At 41.8% G+C, this 19514-nt stretch overlaps 1 protein-coding gene across 1 annotated transcript in view; it reads right to left on the bottom strand.

The window, feature by feature from the left end:
* HTT (huntingtin) overlaps positions 1 to 16782 on the bottom strand; it is a gene marked incomplete at its 5' end in the record, with an annotated part of 84664 nt that extends 67882 nt beyond the window's left edge. The window contains 7 exons of the mRNA XM_081999762.1: positions 1808 to 1949; positions 2199 to 2337; positions 2790 to 2869; positions 4503 to 4562; positions 7312 to 7432; positions 8833 to 8916; positions 16682 to 16782. Of these exons, the coding sequence (XP_081855888.1) occupies positions 1808 to 1949; positions 2199 to 2337; positions 2790 to 2869; positions 4503 to 4562; positions 7312 to 7432; positions 8833 to 8916; positions 16682 to 16782 (727 nt within the window). The remainder of the gene's footprint in view (positions 1 to 1807; positions 1950 to 2198; positions 2338 to 2789; positions 2870 to 4502; positions 4563 to 7311; positions 7433 to 8832; positions 8917 to 16681) is intronic.
* Between the last annotated feature and the right edge of the window lie 2732 nt (positions 16783 to 19514).

Genomic DNA, 19514 nt, shown 5'->3' on the forward strand with positions numbered 1-19514 from the left:
ACTGAAAGGTCTCCCCAGAGCTGCTTCTTCTCCAGGCTGAACAACCCCAACTCTCTCAGCCTGTCCTCATAGGAGGTGTTTCATCCCTCTCATCATTTCTGTGGCCCTCCTCTGGACCCTCTCCAACAGGTCCATGTCCTTCCTGTGCTGAGGGCCCCAGAGCTGGATGACACAATACTCCAGGTGGGGTCTCACCAGAGTGGAGTAGAGGGGCTCCCTTGACCTGCTGGCCACAATCTTATAGATTGGTAGACTGGCAGTTTACGTTAATGAGAGACAAGATTTCTCCATGTGGACATTGAGCCGTTGACCACTACCCTCTGGATGCAACCATCCAATCAAATTCCTTATCCACCTGACAGTCCACCCATCAAATCCGTATCTCTCCAATCTAGAGAGAAGGACATTGTGGGGGACTGTGTCAAAGGCCTTACAGAAATCCAGGTAGTCGACATCAGTAGCTTTTCCCTTGTCCACTGATGTGGTCACTCCATCATAGAAAGACATGCATTACTTAATATTCCTGACAATGACTTCAGCAATGTGGGAGAAGAGACAGCATCCTCTGACCAACCTTCCCTGTTCCCTACCACTTTTCACTCAAAAAGAAAAACAGATTTCTTTTTTGTAATACCTGATGCTTTCTCCAAGTGATCTAGACTCTCTTGCTGCCCTCACCTGCCTCCTCTCTCCACTTTGCAGTTTAATTAAGGCCAAACATAATTCCACCACACACACGTGCTACTACCTTAATGAATGACATTCAGACTTTTGCCTCCTCCCTCAAGTATCTTGTTCCATATACCTACCTGCTAATTACAGAGCCAAACCCAAAACTTTTTAAGAACAAATATACATTATGTAAGAAAGCACAACGTTCTATGCAGGGTCGGGGAATCAGAATCAATTCATGGAGTTCCTGTTAGTGGTCCCATCTGAATTCAGTACCATTGCCAGGACATTATAAAACATCACCTTTGAGGCAGAAAAGAACATGTGCACAGAAGTACACCATTTTCAAGTCACACAGAACAAGGAAAGTCACTACATGGCATTTGAATTTTTCACCTATTCTTAAATGAAGCAAGGCTAACAGGATAATGCTTTATGTATCTCTTGGGCTTCCTTACCTCTCCTTTTGCAATATAGCTTACATAGTAAAGAACCCCTCGTCAGTAACAAAACTGAGGCAAAATTTTCCACTACAGTTCAGACAAGCATCTCCTCAGGAGTTGCAAAACACCCCAGAGACAATGCAAACTTTCCAGCTAAAGAAATATGGAAGCAATACCTGACATGAAGTTGTGTGCTTTTAAATAAATTAAAAAAAAAAAAAAATAATTTCTGGTCTAAGTTAGGTTTTCGACAAATAATCTACATGGTAGTACTTCTAAAAAAAGGTTACAGGGTATGTGTTCATGACCCAGAGAACAGCAGTCATATCCTCCACCTCAGACCTGCTGCACTAATAACCAAGCTGCTCAACAATGCAAGTCTTCAGAGACTCCTGAGGAAGTTCTTCCAGAATCCCTAGACTTTCCAAAAGGCTACCTGCTTCCCCAGCTTTGGCTGCTTCTTTTCAACATTACTGAATTAGAATTGCAGCACACAGAGAGATACAAATAGCTTTAGTCATATCTTCATCTAGCTTAATATAAAATAGAGAAAGCATTAGCAGTGTAACTGGTAGTCTAAATATCCTTGCTTTGCCTGAAAACCTCTCACATATGCGAAGTGTCTTACATGGAAAAAAGTGTCGTGTTACTTATACCTGAAGCAAATTTAATTTTCTTTTCCTGAATCTTACCTAAAAGTACATTCAATAACCAGGCATAAAAATACTGCATTCTTCGTGAATGTTGACAGATGCTTACTGCTGATCCTGCTGCTGTTCGACGGATAGTAGGAGAACTGGATTTAAGATTAGCTATGAAAGCCTTCAATAAAACCTAAAAACAAAGATATTTTACTTAACTTTTTATGAGAAAGAAAAGGAGACAGAAGTGAATTAAGAAGTCGGCAAATGTATTTTTCATTCGTTCAAAGCATTACTTAACGTACATCAAGCAAGGGCAACTTTTGCCTTAATTCAGACATGAAGCTGTAATACTGCTTTCTGTAACATCTGATTGATAATGCCGATACCTTACTGTGTTTTGAGATATAACAGGGAGCACTAACAGGATAAAGAAAGATACCTTAATCTCATTGTCGTTTGCAAAATTGCCAAATGCTGCCATGATTTTTGGTATTGCCGCAGCTAGTGTCTCTTGCACCGATTCTTCGGGTCTCTTACTTATTCGTGTTAGACAGGGCAAAAGGTTCACTAAGTATGGCCTAAGTATGGCAAAGGAGAAAAACTAATTTCAGATCAGAGCAACTGTGCCCATCTAAACATTTTTAATTCATAGTCAAATTCTGTGGCATTACTAAACCATAAAAAATGTACCTGTTAGTTACATAGAATGTAGAAAAGAAAAACAATAGTCTTCTGAATACAATTTGCAGACATTAAGATAGAACTAAAAAGAAGAGTACACTTAAAACCCACAGGTCATTGTCGTCACAAGTTTGTCCCCCGCTTTCCCCAGAGTCATGTACAGCACAGAACTAAAACTCTACTAAAAGAAAACCAGATAATCAAATAAAGCTACTTCAGGAAGAGTAACATGATAGGAATTCCTCCAACCTCCCAATTATATAGCTAAAACTTGAGAACAGTAACATTTTGTTAACATCTATATTTTATTAAATATTCTTAGGAAATTTCATTACTAGGAAGTGTTTACCTGCATTTTTGAGGCCGAACTAGATGGGCAAGCTCAGCAAATCTCCAGAGTGCAGCACGTAGACTTCTGGAAGCACCATTCTAGACACAGTATATAATTGTTACATTTCATCAAGCAAAACTATTTCCTAAAACACATCTATAATATAAAATATTGTACAGTTTTATACCATTTTACTTAAACAGATAAAAATGTAAAGCATTTGGATGCCATAAATTTCCTTTACCCTTGAAGAAGTCAAGTCAGCTCCAAGTACACTTGACTTGAGCCAGAACACCTTTAGACCCAGTATCTATGGATATAGTAAAGCTCCTTAGCATTGTTGAAAATACAGAAATCTACAGAAGTCGCTAGATGTCTAGGAGAAATTGTTCAGCTCAAATGCAGCTCGAAGCTAACCAAAATGCTTCTCAAATCAAGTCCCTCTGAAGACAGAGCTGAGATGTTTAGAAACTGTTACTACTTTTTTTCTTTAGCTAGTGTATCAAAGGTTCATGGTTGTCTTTGCGTAACAAGTAAAAAAAACTTGCAACTGAATTACAAAATGTGCATTTCAGGTACAGAGTCAAACAGATTCCAGCATGGCTCCTAAAGTGATCCAACTGATGCACAAAAAACATTCGGTCTGTTGGGTGCTTCTGTTACGCCTGCTACTTTCTCTCTCTTGCCTCTGCCATGAATCTGAGAGCAACTATTCAAGTAGTACATTTCACCTGAAGAAAATATTTCGTGCTGCACCTGGTCATAACATGCAGAAACTTGAGGGCAAATTTTGTTCTTGTTGGCTGTTTTTTGTTAATTAGCTAGATGTCCATTTCTATACCCTCAAAAATTTTGCATGACATAATGGTACAACAATACAGTAAGATATTCATACAGGACCTACAAGTAGTCCACATCTGACAGAAGAAAAGCTATCCACATTGTTTGTGTTATTTATTTTATTTTCTAGAGTTTTATCATTTGCAAAGAAATGTAACAAAAAGCAATAGCATTACTGTCGAACAAGCAACACCTATATTTTCTCTCTATACAAGCCTTGCTATGTGTTTATAGGTGCAAGAAACATGATTTCAGTGATATTGTCCTGAACATAGCATTTTTCTTTTGTAGTCATATACTTAAAAAAAGCCTATCACTAAAATTCTTCCTGTGGACATAATTAAATTATGACATCTGGTGCCAAGAGATATGTTTAAGTATTTTTACCTATGCTTCTCACAGAAGCTCTAAGTACACATCACACATTCACAAAATAGTTAAAACTTGTATCAGGTCACTTCAGGTCTTGATCGAATGATTTCTCCAAGAAGTTATGTTGAATTACGAATGTCACTGTCCTCTACCTACTTTTCACCACCTTTTTGCTTGAAGTTATTCTTTCCAGCTCAGTCAGTGGAGCAAACATCATGAACATGCTTTATTCATTTAGGTGTAGAGTCACTAAGGTTAACTCAGACTGCTGTTCACACCAAATGCTCACACATTTTCTGCCAGATAAGCTTTCAGGAGTGGTTAAATCTACACAATGGGGCCAACAGTGAGGAACTGGGTAGAATAATACATTAAATATTCACAGATCCTTCCACAGTGAAGCTTTGATCTTGATCTTAAAAGACATACACTATTTATTTACACTAATGCCACATTCCAACCTACTAAAACACACACTAATTACCATATTTCAAAAGAACATGGAAGTAGGAAACTCACCTTTTTAATCTCTTTATACAGTTCTAATTGTAACCTAGGAAGATTGGAATCCATCAAAGCCTGCAATAAAATACATTGAGAACATACTGTATCAGAGGGGAGGCACTTTACAGGAATAAAAGTTACACTTGCAATGAAACAGCTTCAAAAAAGGCACAGAACTATCTAACTGTCCCTATAGTTGATGTATAGCCAGAAAAGTGCTAAATACTGAAAAGAGACACCTTTATCTCACATAAACATAAACCAGAAATGTGTACAAATTCCACAAACTAACCATTATTCACAATTAATATTCACTGCCTTACCTATTCTACCTAAAAAAAGGCCATATGGGATCAGATTACAAGCAGAGCCAACCTAACATGCTTTTTGGCATCGCCAGGAGTAGATGCTCATGAATAGAATATTAGAACACAAAAATAGTATTCACAAGCAGTGAGAGGTATTCCCTGCTATACATTCCCACTGTCAACTAGCCTCTTACTATTTCTCAAACTGAGGCTGTATTTGTACCATTACCTTTAACAGCCTTTGAAAAAACCTTTCTTTCATGAATCAGCCGATTTTCTGCACCCATTTATTACAAGGTGTTCTGGACACCAGAAGTATCACATCCCAGAATCTAATGAAGCATAGCGCAACAGCATACATTGTAGTTCGAACCTACAGTCTGGCTAAAAACTAGGGTACATGAGATGAAAAGTAAATACTGAGAAGTAGTAATTTTCTGTTCACCATTCTTCCTCCATCTTTAAAATGTCAGGGAATAAAAAAAAATATGAAAATAGTCCCACTATATATAACCTCTTCCTCCGGATTATTTGTATACATATGATTACCCTTTCTCTTCCAGTTTTTTCCTAGTGCATACTACTACTTATGAACATTTCCACCACCACTTCCTCAGATGAAACGAGCTTCATAAAATGTGCTAGTGCTTACATTATGGATTTATACAGTGCTATGTTTAGTATTTCATTCTTTAGTCCTTGACGCATAATTTAATAATTTATAGTTTTCTATCTGCCTTCTTGACCACCAACCATTAAGCTCACATCTTCACAGGATTACTTTTATATGGCACATGCAGATGTAGAGGCCACAATTGCTTACAGCACGGTCAGTGAAGTGCCTGTGGCTCCTCCACAGACCATGATTCCCCTAGCCTAAAACTGTATGCCCCAAAACTTTATTCCCCCCAATTATACCAGTCATTATAATGAAATGGTGTTACCTTCCACAGAAAAATCGTACCTGGCTTGTGTCTTTAGATTGTCATAAGTACCCCAACTATTAACTGCAGGTGTCTAGATCAGAGTAGATAGGGATAAATCTCACCTACTTCACAGAAGTTAATTTTTATGGGAAGTTCACTGCCCCTATATATAAGGATATCAAGCAACACAAAAAGGCACCAGCTACTATTTTGGCCTCAAGGGCAAGTTGTCCTTACAACACAGTCAACTGGAGCAACTCTTTTTACTAGTTTATACCTGTATTTTTATCAGGGTAGAATCTAAAAAGTCATCCCATTCAGAAGAAGTTGTAAGCACAGTCAACTCTAAATTACTACAAATAATGACTCCCAATTACTGAGACCAACTGTACTCCAACCTGTGTGAACACTCCCACCAGTATCATTAGCACAGAAATGACTACAACATCATACATCAGCTTCAGAAAAAAAAGACAGCTTCATTAACACCTTACCTACAGAAACCTGGTAATTCCCAACTTGGTATTTTTTCTTTTAAATAAAGGTATCAAAGCTGTTTAAACTCTTAGAGTCATTTATGCTGCCTGTGACATTCTGGCAGGTAAGTGTAATGATACTTAAAGATGACCTACAGTGTTTATCTAAACTTATTTGCTGTTTCAGTTTAGAGCCTCGTCTACACAGAAGAGTTAGCATTTTAATTATAGTCATGAGCATAAACTTCAGACAGACACACAGTTACACAAGTAATGCTTACATCTATATTCTTCTATTTAGAAAAAAATATAAAGCATCCTTCTAGCAACAGAATTAGTCTTTAAAATGCCTGAGGTACTGAAAAAGCTGAACCTTGACTAATATGCAAGCTCTGTTCCACTCATCACAAGCATCACTGCTACTTGCATGATCAAAAATAGAACTGAACATCTTTTTGTCTCTGCATTTATACATGAGAGAGCGTCTGCCTAAAGACTAAGTTGCTTCCACACAGCATAAAACACAAACAGAATACAAATTATGACCAGCTTCAGTAAGTCTGATACCTCCATGCGGTTGGAATATCACAACTATTACCATTTCACAGCTGTGACCAACTGGCAAGCTTAATGACTGATAGAAGACTCCATCATTTAAAGTCACTTTAGTCTTTAAAACAAAATAAACTACAGTACAATGATTTAGAAAAAAGTTTTTAAAGTTTTTCAAGGTATCTTGAAATATGCCAGAAAGCAACAACATTAAATAGATCGATGAATTAAAGAGGTCAATTTTATACCATGCCTACAGAAGAATTTAGTGGAAAGAAGGAAATAAGTTTGCATTCTTTAGAACTGTTTCATAGCATCTTCTAAAGCAAATTAAGTTACATAATGGTGTATGCTTTTCATAGAGTGCTTAATTCCTGAAAATGGAAAAACATTTAAATCAGAATGAATAGAGCAAAGTGCTATAGGGCAAAACAAAAAAGCAAAAGACACTTGCACTTACTCATTCCCTATCATTAGGGAGTGCACTACATAATCAGTAAGCTTTCTCCATACAGCTTTCAGGCACAAGCTTAATTCAGTAGTACAGTATATAAGTTCTTACTTTAATAACTTTATTAAGGCATTCATCAGCAACCATCCGGACATCAGATTCCGCATCCTCACTGCAGAGGAGAAAGAGTTCCATGGCAATCCCCAGCAGTTTCTGAAATTCTGGAGAATTTCTAAATAAAGAAACATTAGAAAATTACAATCTGCACTATGAAAAGTGAACACCAATGCTATTTTTGAGTGGGGTTCAGAATCCAAATCCAGATATTATACACAGTTAAACAAGAGAAGAATTCAGTGGATTAAAGCACTTCATTAGGAGTTGGGAGATCATTTGCTTGCTCTTTCCTACGTAAGGTGTTTCTCCAAGCGGTGTTCCCCAGGGCTCAGTTCTGGGGTCAGTCTTGTTCAGTATCTTTACTGATGATCTGGATGAGGGGGGTGAGTGCTCCCTCAGTTAAGTTTGCAGATGACACCAAATTGGGTGGGAGTGTTGATCTGCTGGAGGGTAGGAGGGGTCTGCAGAGGGATATGGACAGGCTGGATGATGGGCTGAGGTCAATTGTACAAGGTTTAGTAAGGCCAAGTGCTGGGTCCTGCACTTCGGTCACAACAGCCCCGTGCAGCACTACAGGCTTAGAGAGGAGTGGCTGGAAAGCTGCCTGGTAGAAAAGGACCTGGGGGTGCTGGTTGACAGCTGGCTGAACATGAGCCAGCAGTGTGCCCAGGTGGCCAAGGCAGCCAACAGCATCCTGGCCTGCATCAGAAATAGCGTGGCCAGCAGGAGTAGGGAAGTGATCGTGCCCCCGTACTCGGCACTGGTGAGGCAACACCTCGAATCCTGTGTTCAGTTTTGGGCCCCTCACTACAAGAAGGATGTTGAGGTGCTGGAGCATGTCCAGAGAAGGGCAACAAAGCTGGTGAAGAGTCTGGAGAACAAGTGTTATGAGGATCGGCTGAGGGAACTGGGGTTGTTCAGTCTGGAGAAGAGGAGGCTGAGGGGAGACCTCATCGCTCTCTACCACTATCTGAAAGGGGGTTGTGGCAATGAGGGTGTTGGTCTCTTCTCCCAAGTAACTAGTGACAGGACAAGACGAAATGGCTTCAAGTTGCATCAGGGGAAGTTTAGACTAGATATTAGGAAAAATTTCTTTACAGAGAGAGCGGTCAAACATTGCAACAGGCTGCCCAGGGAGGTGGTAGAGTCACCATCACTGGAACTGTTCAAAAACTGTGTAGGCATAGCATTTCAGGATATGGTTGAGTGGGCTTGGTGGTGTTGGGTTGATGATCTTAAAGGTCTTTTCCAACCTAATGAATCTGGCAAGGTATTTGACTTCTGTGCCTCAGTCTCTCTGAGATAGAAGGATAGTGTCTACTCTATCAATGTTTAAACAAAATTACTTCTTAGATTTTGGGTTGGCAAAAAAAAAAAAAAGTAAGAATTTGTGCCACTTCAGTTTTAAACAGAAGTTGAGCACTAAAAATCAGCAATTATCAGAAAGCTTCCAAGTACCTAACACTCCAAAGTCACTGTTCATATTAATGCAATAAATTATAGACATTGTCTTACCTTAAAGACTGAGCAACTATGTTTTCACATATTGTTAGGCAATGATTCACTCGATCTTTCTTGGTAGTTGAAAGTTCTTTCTTTCTAAAAGAAGAACACAGCAATAATGAGTCTGAGAAGACTTCAGAAGTGAGCAGTGACCATTTAAACAGCCAAGCAAGACTAGTGTCTAATAATTATACAAGAAGTGACCCCACTCTATAGAATGACCCCACTCTTCTGGTCATTATATAAGCAGCTGTATGCCAACTACATGTAGTCCCAGGATTTCATACACTAGCTGCTGCTGAAAACATGCAGGCACACAAGCTAAGGGAAGGATAAAAACTTTGAAGAAGAATGAACCATTTAACAGGGAGTATCATATTAATTCCGTAGCTGTCACTGAGAAAATATTTGGGAAACAGAACCACAGAATGAAGAGGAGTAAATGGAAAGGGAGGAAAAAGTGGAGCAGACCTAGAACAAAACAGAAATAAAGAAACTGTAGAAAAAAAAAGTTGGTGAAAATAAGCAATGAGAGCAAGTCTTGCAGACCTAAAAAATACCACTTTTAGAAAGACCTTCCTCACACATAGTATCACCTTAGATTTTTTTTTTTTGTCTGGCAAGTTCTTGAACTCAAGAGTTCTATTAAATCAACCATTTTGTATCTGAACTGGAAGGATGCCAAAGCAATCCTATCATATGTGACATTCCTCCAAATGGTTTTGTAATTGTAAAAATAGCAAAACTCTAAGCACAGTCTATGCCCATCAAAAATAACATCCCTATAGTAACACTTGGTACAGTTCAGGAAAGGCCAAGCTTAGTCAACTCACAGCAAATGAGTGTACACTGCAGAGAATAGAACTCAGAACGAAAGAATGCATATCCACAAGCAATGCAGAGAACAATATGAAAAGCTTCTACTTTGCAAAATTTGTTTAACATTCACTTCAACATGATATAAGCTCCTATAACCCTGAGTTGAGAACAGAAGCTTCTTCCCTGCTCCACTCCCCAATAAAGGGACTGGGGAAAAGGAAAAAAAAAAAAAAAGGAGAGAGATTCACAACTGTGACTGTGATATTTAAATTTAATTGTATGCAGTGTCTCCTACTTTTAACTTCACTGACACAGAATCACTTCTAGGAAAGCAGACATTACTTTTAAATAATTAACCAGTAGCAATACTGGAGCTAAACTGCACACCCAAAGGTATCTCTCCTGGGTCTGTTTCACAACAAGGAGATACCTGCTTCTTCACTCACATTCACAAAGAATCTTCCCTTTTGCTTTCCAAGGGAAAAATGATCATCTGTATTTTTAGCATTTAATTTTCCACCTTAGCAAAAATAGCAAAACCATCAAATAGCAAAACAGTGTTTCTGAACAAGAAGTTGGAAAATGATGTGAACAGCCTTGAGATACCATAATATAGTTAACACAACATTAAGGGCCAACAGCAAGTAGCCAATAAGCACATTAAAGCAAGCTAACTCAAAATACATCGTTAGACAAAAATTTAAGAACTAAGTTGTACTATTTAAGAGCTTTAGATCAAAGAATAGCTCAGTTTTTTTAAAAAGTCATTCTTTCCAAGTAGCCCTGTCCTTTTTCTTCCATAAGGTTGGAAGTGGGGGGTTGTACAGTGTTTGCTCCCAAGATGTCAGTTTTTTCCCTAAGGAGCCTCTCACCTCACTCCAGAAATGCTTTCCCTTTTTAAAAGTTTAAGGAATAGTTCTGAACAAAACCATTTCTTCCATTATAATTTGGCAGTATATGGTTTAGGTAAGCTTCAGTGTTCCTCAAAGTGAATCTCTTCTTTGGCTTGTGTTCTTAAGCAACTAGCAGAATATGAGTAGCCAGTCTGAATTTGATCAAGATACACAGTCCTTCTCTCCATCTTGAAAAAAGCATCAGTCTTTTAACAGCACTTTCAGATTACCGCTAACAAAACAGCAAATACTTCCTAAAACGTCCAACTGATTTTGCAGCTTAAGTACCATTGATGTGAGTGGGCACCTAAGAAACAGAGTAAATAACTTCAACTTTTATAACAATTTTACCTAGCATTGCCCACATCTCTTATGAGCACCATTTTCAGTACACATTCAACCCAAGAATAGAAAGGGCACATCTGAACTTGCCCATAAGCTCACTATTTCAGATATAAACCACACTCAAGATATTGCTGAATGAGACAGCTTTCAGAATAAAGTTACTATCTACACATAATATAGCCTGAGCAAGGCCAGCATAGTGTTCAACACTACTCAGACTAGTACAGAACAATCTCTTCAGCAGATTTCTGTAAACAAAGAGCTCATCTAACACTGACTCTACCACCTGACTGAAATAAATAACTTAAAAAATTAAAAAAGGTCTGAATAGAGAAAATTTAATGTGAAATCTTAGAATGAATGCATATAGTTAATGAGTTACCATTTAAACTGAAATAACAGAAACTAGGGGTGAAGACTATCAGTTGCCATCCAAAGGGAAAGAAGAACAAACATTCAACTGAGTTTGCTGTACTGAATCTTTCATCTGCCATTTGGCCATTCAACTTCCAAAAAATCAGCCTTTGAAGGAATAAAAGAAAAGGTAGAAGACAAACGCTTAATGTACACTGTGCGCATGCACACATTTTCTGTGCGTACAGAAAAAGAAGGACAACAGAACAGTATGCTGAGATAGGACACATGATTTTTTTATTAAAAAAACCCCTCTATTCGGAGAGGTATTACTAAGTCCTCAGGCAAACTGCTGATGAGCATACGGGGGGAGGGGCGCAAAAAAACATCACATATTTCTTAGAAGAGAGCTGAAGGAGCAAGCCCCAAGTGTAAGGTCATTTCAGTTTGATGAAAAACAGAAGGCAGGAAATATTGGAAGTAGCAGTTATCTACACGAAAGCTTCATCTCACAGGCAGAGGACTTTAATCTTCTGCATGCTTCTACAGACAATCTCTAGCCAAGAAGATTAATAAAAAAAGTAAGAAAACCAGCAAGCCCAGATAATTTTTGCATTCCAAGTCCTGACGAGCTGGCTACAAAGACACGCAGCTCACTGATGCTAATTTATTAGGCCTTGGAATTAAAGATGGGTAAAAAGAGCACAGAAGCTCTAAAGCTGAACTAGCATTAAGAATAAAGGCCAAGCCAAATGGCTTGACATTCATCTTGAGAAAACTAATGGGAAACTCAAAAAAGATTATAGTAACAAATAGAAATATGAATGGATCAAGAAATAAACTAAGCCCACATATAGCTGATCCTTCAAAAAATTTATAGTAACACAGACGACGATCGATAGTCAAAGTAGAAGAGGTTTACAACACACCCTAGAAATGGTAACTCCAAAAAAACATCTAGGAACCACCACTGACAAGCAGGGCAATAGGTATTAACCATGCAGTTCACATGGTCTTCAGTTAAGCAAAAAATTAGTGACACCTCTACATATAGCACACTGATGAAGCCAGTCTACAACCACAGCTTCAGTCAAACATAAAAAAATCCAGAAAAATTCATAGGTATAGAAAAACGGACATTGCTTGAGAGCTCTTTGGCTCTTACAGCACCTTTTGCTGTACAGAAAATGGTTACAATCAAATGTAAGGAAAAAATAAAATTGGAAATAGAGCACAATTAGTTAATTATTGTAATTGTTTGTATTAGAACAAGTTAACATGCAAAAAGGTGAAGAATCCACCTTTGGATTAATCAAGTCAAAGCTAAATACATTTCCAGAAGAAAAGTTAAGTCATTCTCTGAACCCACTGATAAAGAGGTAAAAATGAATAAAACATAAAACGTAGGACGTTGTGTGACAGACCATCTGCTTTTTCGTTTCATTGAGTAAAACCTGAATTTTTACATTATATTAATGAAATTTTAAGTTAGTGGAAGCTTTGTAATCCAAAACAAAGCACCCAACTCCAACCAAAATTTAAGGGTCTGAAAAAGCTAAAATTAGATATGGAAGAAAATAAGGTGCCACAGCAGAAGTGTATAGAAGCAATACGACGAGAAAGCTCAACCTAAGTTTTCATAGGAAAAAGAGGGGGAAAAAACCAAAAGAGCAAGAGATAAGAGAGGGGGCCGGAAAATGACATCCGACTGTAATGCGTATTAGAAGCATAACACATAATTATTGCTGATTAAAATCTCTCAAAACAGAAAAAGGTCATACTTTCTTGGTAAAAGCTTGAATTCAATTAATATTTTAATAAAAAAAAAGAAAAGCCAGAATATAAGTTTTATCAAGAGTTCAGAAGGCACTGTCTTACAACAAAGTGAAGAAAAACTTCAATACGTGTTGTGCAAACAATGAAGTCTTCTCTACCCTAATCTCCGTGACCTTAAAACATTTCATAGCAGGAGACAGACAGTCCTTAGTAGGACTCATTCACTAGCCAGACATGGAATACTCAGTTTCTAGCAAAAATATTTTTAAAAGCCATTTTTGCCTACTCCAACAGGACAGATTTTTTTTTAATTATTATTTTTCATCATGGAGAGGTAACACTGTATTGTTGTAATTTAAGGTAGCTTATTTTGAGAGGGAGGGGGAAGTAGAGGCAGGCAGTTAGTTTTACTGTAGAAAAAAAGTCCAACAAAAAAATATCTAACACCACCTGTAATAATGAGATTACTCTAACTCTAGGAACAACAGCTTCTCACTTGTCTAATTTAGGCAACAGGACAACTTTGATCTAACGGACAATGTCAAAGAGATATCCAACAAAACAATTAAAGAGCAAACCAGAAGCATTTATGCCATGACATTCACCAATTAATTTATTCTTTCATTACTGACAGGTCTTGTAGACACCCGTCTACAAGAAAGGCCGGAAGGAGGACCCTGGGAACTACAGGCCTGTCAGCCTGACCTCTGTTCCAGGGAAGATTATGGAGCGGTTGGTTTTGAGAGTGCTCACAGGGCATCTGCAGAACAGCCAAAGGATCAGGCCCAGCCAGCATGGGTTCATGAAAGGCAGGTCCTGCTTGACCAACCTGATCTCCTTCTATGACCAGGTGACCCGCCTAGTGGATGAGGGAAAGGCTGCGGACGTTGTCTACCTGGACTTTAGTAAAGCCTTTGACAGCGTCTCCCACAGCATTCTCCTGGAGAAACTGGCGGCTCGAGGCTTAGACGGGTTTACTCTTCGCTGGGTGAGGAACTGGCTGGATGGCCGAGCCCAGAGAGTTGTGGTGAATGGCGTTAAATCCGGCTGGCGGCCGGTCACGAGTGGTGTTCCCCAGGGCTCGGTTCTGGGACCAGTCTTGTTCAATATCTTTATAGATGATCTGGATGAGGGAATTGAGTGCTCCCTCAGTAAGTTTGCAGATGACACCAAGCTGAGTGGGAGTGTTGATCTGCTGGAGGGTAGGAGGGCTCTGCAGAGGGATCTGGACAGGCTGGATCGATGGGCAGAGGCCAACTGTATGAGGTTTAATAAGGCCAAGTGCAGGGTCCTGCACTTTGGCCACAACAACCCCATGCAATGCTACAGGCTTGGGGAGGAGTGGCTGGAGAGCAGCCCGGCGGAAAGGGACCTGGGGGTGCTGGTTGACAGCTGGCTGAATATGAGCCGGCAGTGTGCCCAGGTGGCCAAGAAGGCCAACAGCGTCCTGGCCTGTATCAGGAATAGTGTGGCCAGCAGGAGTAGGGAAGTGATTGTGCCCCTGTACTCGGCACTGGTGAGGCCGCACCTTGAATACTGTGTTCAGTTTTGGGCCCCTCACTACAAGAAGGATGTTGAGGTGCTGGAGCATGTCCAGAGAAGGGCAACGAAGCTGGTGAGGGGTCTGGAGCACATGTCTTATGAGGAGCGGCTGAGGGAACTGGGGTTGTTTAGTCTGGAGAAGAGGAGGCTGAGGGGAGACCTTATCGCTCTCTACAACTGCCTGAAAGGGGGTTGTGGCGATGAGGGTGTTGGTCTCTTCTCCCAAGTAACTAGTGATAGGACAAGAGGAAATGGCCTCAAGTTGCACCAGGGGAGGTTTAGATTGGATATTAGGAAAAATTTCTTCACTGAGAGGGTGGTCAGGCATTGGAACAGGCTGCCCAGGGAGGTGGTGGAGTCGCCATCCCTGGAAGTGTTCAAAAAACGTGTGGATGTGGCACTTCAGGACATGGTTTAGGGGACATGGTGGTTCTGGATTAATGGTTGGACTTGATGATCTTAAAGGTCCTTTCCAACCTAGTGATTCTGTGATTCTGTAAGTTCACACCCTCTTACAACAGTAAACGGAAAGAACAATGGGAAGTTACCACAGAGAACTACAAAATATTTAAGTACTATTTGTAGACAGCTACAATGAAGATGACCACCTCTCCCCAAACACAAGAAAAACAGAGGCAATTTTCCTTTCCAGTCCGTTACAAACAAACACAAAAAAAATAAGCAGACAATATTGTGAATTATATTTAAGATGTTATCTGGTATTTCACTAAAAGTTTTGGAAATTTCAGCAAAGACTGCCACAATATCCCTTCACAAGCTTTTATGAAGCTTAGTGATGAATTTGTATAGCTCCTGGAGGCATGCAATACCAGCAGCTTTCTGAAAACATACAGCCTATTTTTAAAATCAAAACAAAGTCAACAAGGACAACAGCAAGCATAACATCTCTCAAACAGCACAAATAGTTTTCAGGACTATCTGTTGAAATACCATGATCTATCTAATCAGTAACTCTCTAGACAGATTTTTTCCAACTACATATAGGAAAGACTGAAAATACATAGCCATCTATCCCCAATGTCACACAAAGTACAAGCACAAAAAATGCACATAACAGAGTAATTAGTACTTGCAGACCAATAAGGAGTCTAAAAACAGTTAGCTCATGAAGATGAGTTTTTTCATCTATTATGCCCCAAAAGTGTGAAAATGGACTGAGATTGCTTGAGACAACACTCTCCAAACAGTATCGGCCATAACAATTCAGCTGGCATTCATATCAGAATGTATTGTGGGAGCAGGTGGCCAGGAGCCCAGCTCTACTGCTTAGCATCCTCTGCCAAAACACGACACAACTGCCAATTCAGAAGTTACCTGCTCCTCAACCCTCCTGCTTCTCCTGTCTCCCCAATAGCTGGAAAAAAGCAATAGTGTGACTTATGTATTTATCCCGTAAACATCGTAATGTCTTTTCAGCTGCTCAATAAAAGTTATTGTTAGAAGATGCAAATGCAAGGGGCAGCACTGGGGTACAGAACAGCTCCTCGCTCCTGCCCTGCAGCAAGGCCTCCCGATGGGAAACTTGAATATTGCACGATGTAATGCATTTGCCCCAAACGTTTAAGAAAGCAAAAGGCTATCAGAAATATTTAAACTATATTCCTCTTAGGTCTCTGCACAGCAAGTCACAGTAAATTAAGTTTGTCATAAACAAACATCCACATCAACTCCCATCAGATGCATCAGAGCTCAGACTTTATTAAGCTTAGTGCTTTATGTTATGCTTAGGGCATTTTGCCTTTTTTCCCAGCAGTGTTTTAGCTGGAAAAAAAGCTGAAGACAAGGATTTCCTTCCTAGAACCAGCCTGTGAAACCCATACAGCATTCTCGTATCTTCTGTTTGTTACCCATACTGCCATACTTACCCATACTACTGCCCAGAAAGTTAGTCCTAAACAGAGCGCAGGCAGCACTCCCAGGCACGTCCCCAGGAACTGCCTCCTGCCAAGGACAGGGAAGCACCCCGGGACTAACTCCTCCTGGGACTACCAGCGACCTCTCAGGCTGGCAGCAGCTCCTGAGCGGCAGCGGCCTGGCGGGGCGGCCTCCCCCGGGCAGGGGAAGATGTCGCCAAAGCGTTTCGGGAGCCCCCCCCGGTGCGGGTCACTCACGGTCTCTGGAGCGGCTCCTCGGGGATAGCAGCCGGACCCTGCTGCTGCTGGAAGGAGCGCAGCGACTCGAAAGCCCTCATCAGCTTCTCCATGGTGGCCATGTCCGCTCCGCCCGCGCCGGCGGCACCGACTCGACACTCCTCCCCGCGCTCTCACAGGCGCCCGGCGGCGCCCGCCCTCTTGCTCGCGGACCCGACGCGTTCCTCTTCTTCTTCCTCTTCCTCCTCCTCCTCCCGGACTCGCTCTCTCTCGCTCACCCGGCGCGCTCAGGCCCGCCGAGGCGCCGCCGCCAGCTCACACCGCGCCACGCGTCACTGCCGCAATGAATGAGGCAGACGCCGCAGGGGGCCGCAAGCACTCCCCAGCTGCCCCGCCGCCATCTTGAATCCATCCCATCACTCCCCACGCCGCTGCCCCGCTCCCGCCCCCGCCCCCGCCCCCGCCCCCTTCCCGGGCTGCCCGCCCACTACGGAGCAAGGCCCCAGCCCTGGGCTCAGCCCCGCCCAGCGCGTATGCGCGCAGCACAACCCCCGGCCTGGTGTCACGCGCGCCCTTACGTACCGTACACAGAGGCACGCGGGCTAGGTAAGGGGCGGGAAAGTAGGGAGAGCGACCACCGCTCTGTCCAATCAGAATGAGGGCCCCGCCCCTTCCTGAATGTCACAGCGCACCGGATCAGGCAGGAGCCGGGACGCGAGGACCAAGGCAGAGCGGGGAGGGGGCACTGGGTCCTAGAGCCCGCCGGCCGGCAGCACCGCGGCTCCCCCTGCTGGGGGGGAGGTGGCCGCCCCTCTCAGGGGAGGCGCGTCGACCCCGGAGCGGTGGCGGTGGGCGGTGTGTCCGCGCGCTGTCGGCGCGTGGCACGGCCAGAAGAACAGCCTCCGCAGAGGAAACCCCACTCCCACCCTCGGCGCCGCAGCTGGCGGGGGCTGTGCCTGCGCTCCCCGTTCCCCGGGAGCCAGAGGCAGCAGGTCCTGCTTGCCTGCCCGGTGCGCCGAGCTCCCACGTCACCGGCCCGGTAAGAACTGGCGGCTCACGCCGAAACCGCATCGCCACCCCCGACAGCTGCCTGGACATCCCGTGCGCAACAGCGGGCGGCCCTACACCTCGCGTTGCCAGCGCACAGGCGCTGGCCAAAGGCGCTACCGGCGTTCCGGGTTTATTGTAGGCTGCAGGCAGAGGAGGGAAAGGCTGACAGGAACGGGGCCTGTACAGCTTGGCTCGCTTTAGAAAGCGGCCCTTCAAGCCCCCTGGGCTCGCTTTACCAGAGGATACGTTCCGCACTCCGAAAGCGCGCATTAAACATGCGGTGTACATGAAAGACAGCTTACGATATTTAGATAATTGTTTGTATTACTAAGCACTTAATCAAAAAAATCATCACTAACGGGAACTTCCCAGTTACAACCACCGATTTTGATGTATCTAGGTGCTGACAGACATTTTACATGACAGCTGGTAAGAACTGGCACTTCAAACTTCCAATCTCAAACACATGAAATTGGTTCCAGCACGGGCAATGGAGAGCATATCTCCGAACGTTGAAGAAAAGAAATTCCCTGTAATGACTTAATGTGGAACTTGGTTATTGCTAGCAGGGTTGGACAGAAGCAGCGAAGTTCAGGTCTTTGGATAGTCAGGCCAACATACGTCATAATAGAACCACCTTACTGATCACTTTCTTGCCAAATATTCAGTAAAACGCTGCTCTGCCTACCAAAGTTAGCATGTTAATAAAAGAAGATGAACCACTTGAAACATTCCTCTGAAAGTAATGTACTGAAAGCAATTCAACTTACAGCAAACCCCCTATTTCATTATAAATGTGTAACAAAATGTGAGCTTTTAAGGTAAAAAAAAAGAAAAGTATTTTTCCTGATTATTTTATGATAAAGCTTGCAGAGAGTTTTCTCTGGAACATATGGATGATCATGAATTTTTTATTTAGCAAATGATACATGAAAAAAGATGACAGCACAGCTGGAATGCTGCATACACTATGTGATAATTGCATGTGCCACTCCACACTTTGAAATAAATTTAAGCACATTAAAAAGAGCATAGGCTCATTTTTATGATCATTTCATAATCTCAAAGATTAAACAAGCCACCAACCTAGTCAGTCTTTGCAAACCTGTTCTGAAGCTTTAGATCAAAATGTGTGCCAGGCCCCTAAGGGTTGCTGACTCACCGGCAGAAATGCTAAGGCAACGCCTGCCCACAAGCACACTCCTCCTTGTTCCCCTTCTTTCCGAATGGCATTGGCAGCGTGAGCCCTCCGGCTCATCAAGCATGAGCTGGGCTAACTGGAAGACAACTAAGAAGTATCAGGTTTTTCTTTGGTGAGTACCTTATCAGTAGGTTCTCCCTATTAAAATCTACCGATCCATGGTTTTGCATGTATCATGTCACTAACCCTGTTCAATAGCAGCCCCACAAACAGCTGCACTGGCCAAAATGAAGTGATGTAAAACTGGCAAGGGGCAAGAAGTAGGAGGCAGGGTTAGAGAACAGGCATGTTTGTAAAGCCATCGTTACCACAAAGAAAAATAAAGTCACAATCTCAATGGAATAACGGTGAATACCTAAAGCATTATAGGTCATTTATGACAATGAATTCAACTCAACCTCCAGGAGGCAAAAAGAAGAAACATGCTCTTACCATATCTGTAAAACAGACATGAACATCATGAATGTGAACACAGGCTACCTAGGCATAGGTTACATCTTGATTTAATATTTTTAAGAACAGGTTGGATAAGCATATCACGAATATTTTTCACCCTCTCCCTAAGTCACACTTGGGCCAGCATTTCTGCATTTCCACAAACAA

Source organism: Phaethon aethereus (assembly GCF_964289735.1).
Source record: "Phaethon aethereus genome assembly, chromosome: 4".
Lineage (NCBI taxonomy): Eukaryota > Metazoa > Chordata > Aves > Phaethontiformes > Phaethontidae > Phaethon > Phaethon aethereus.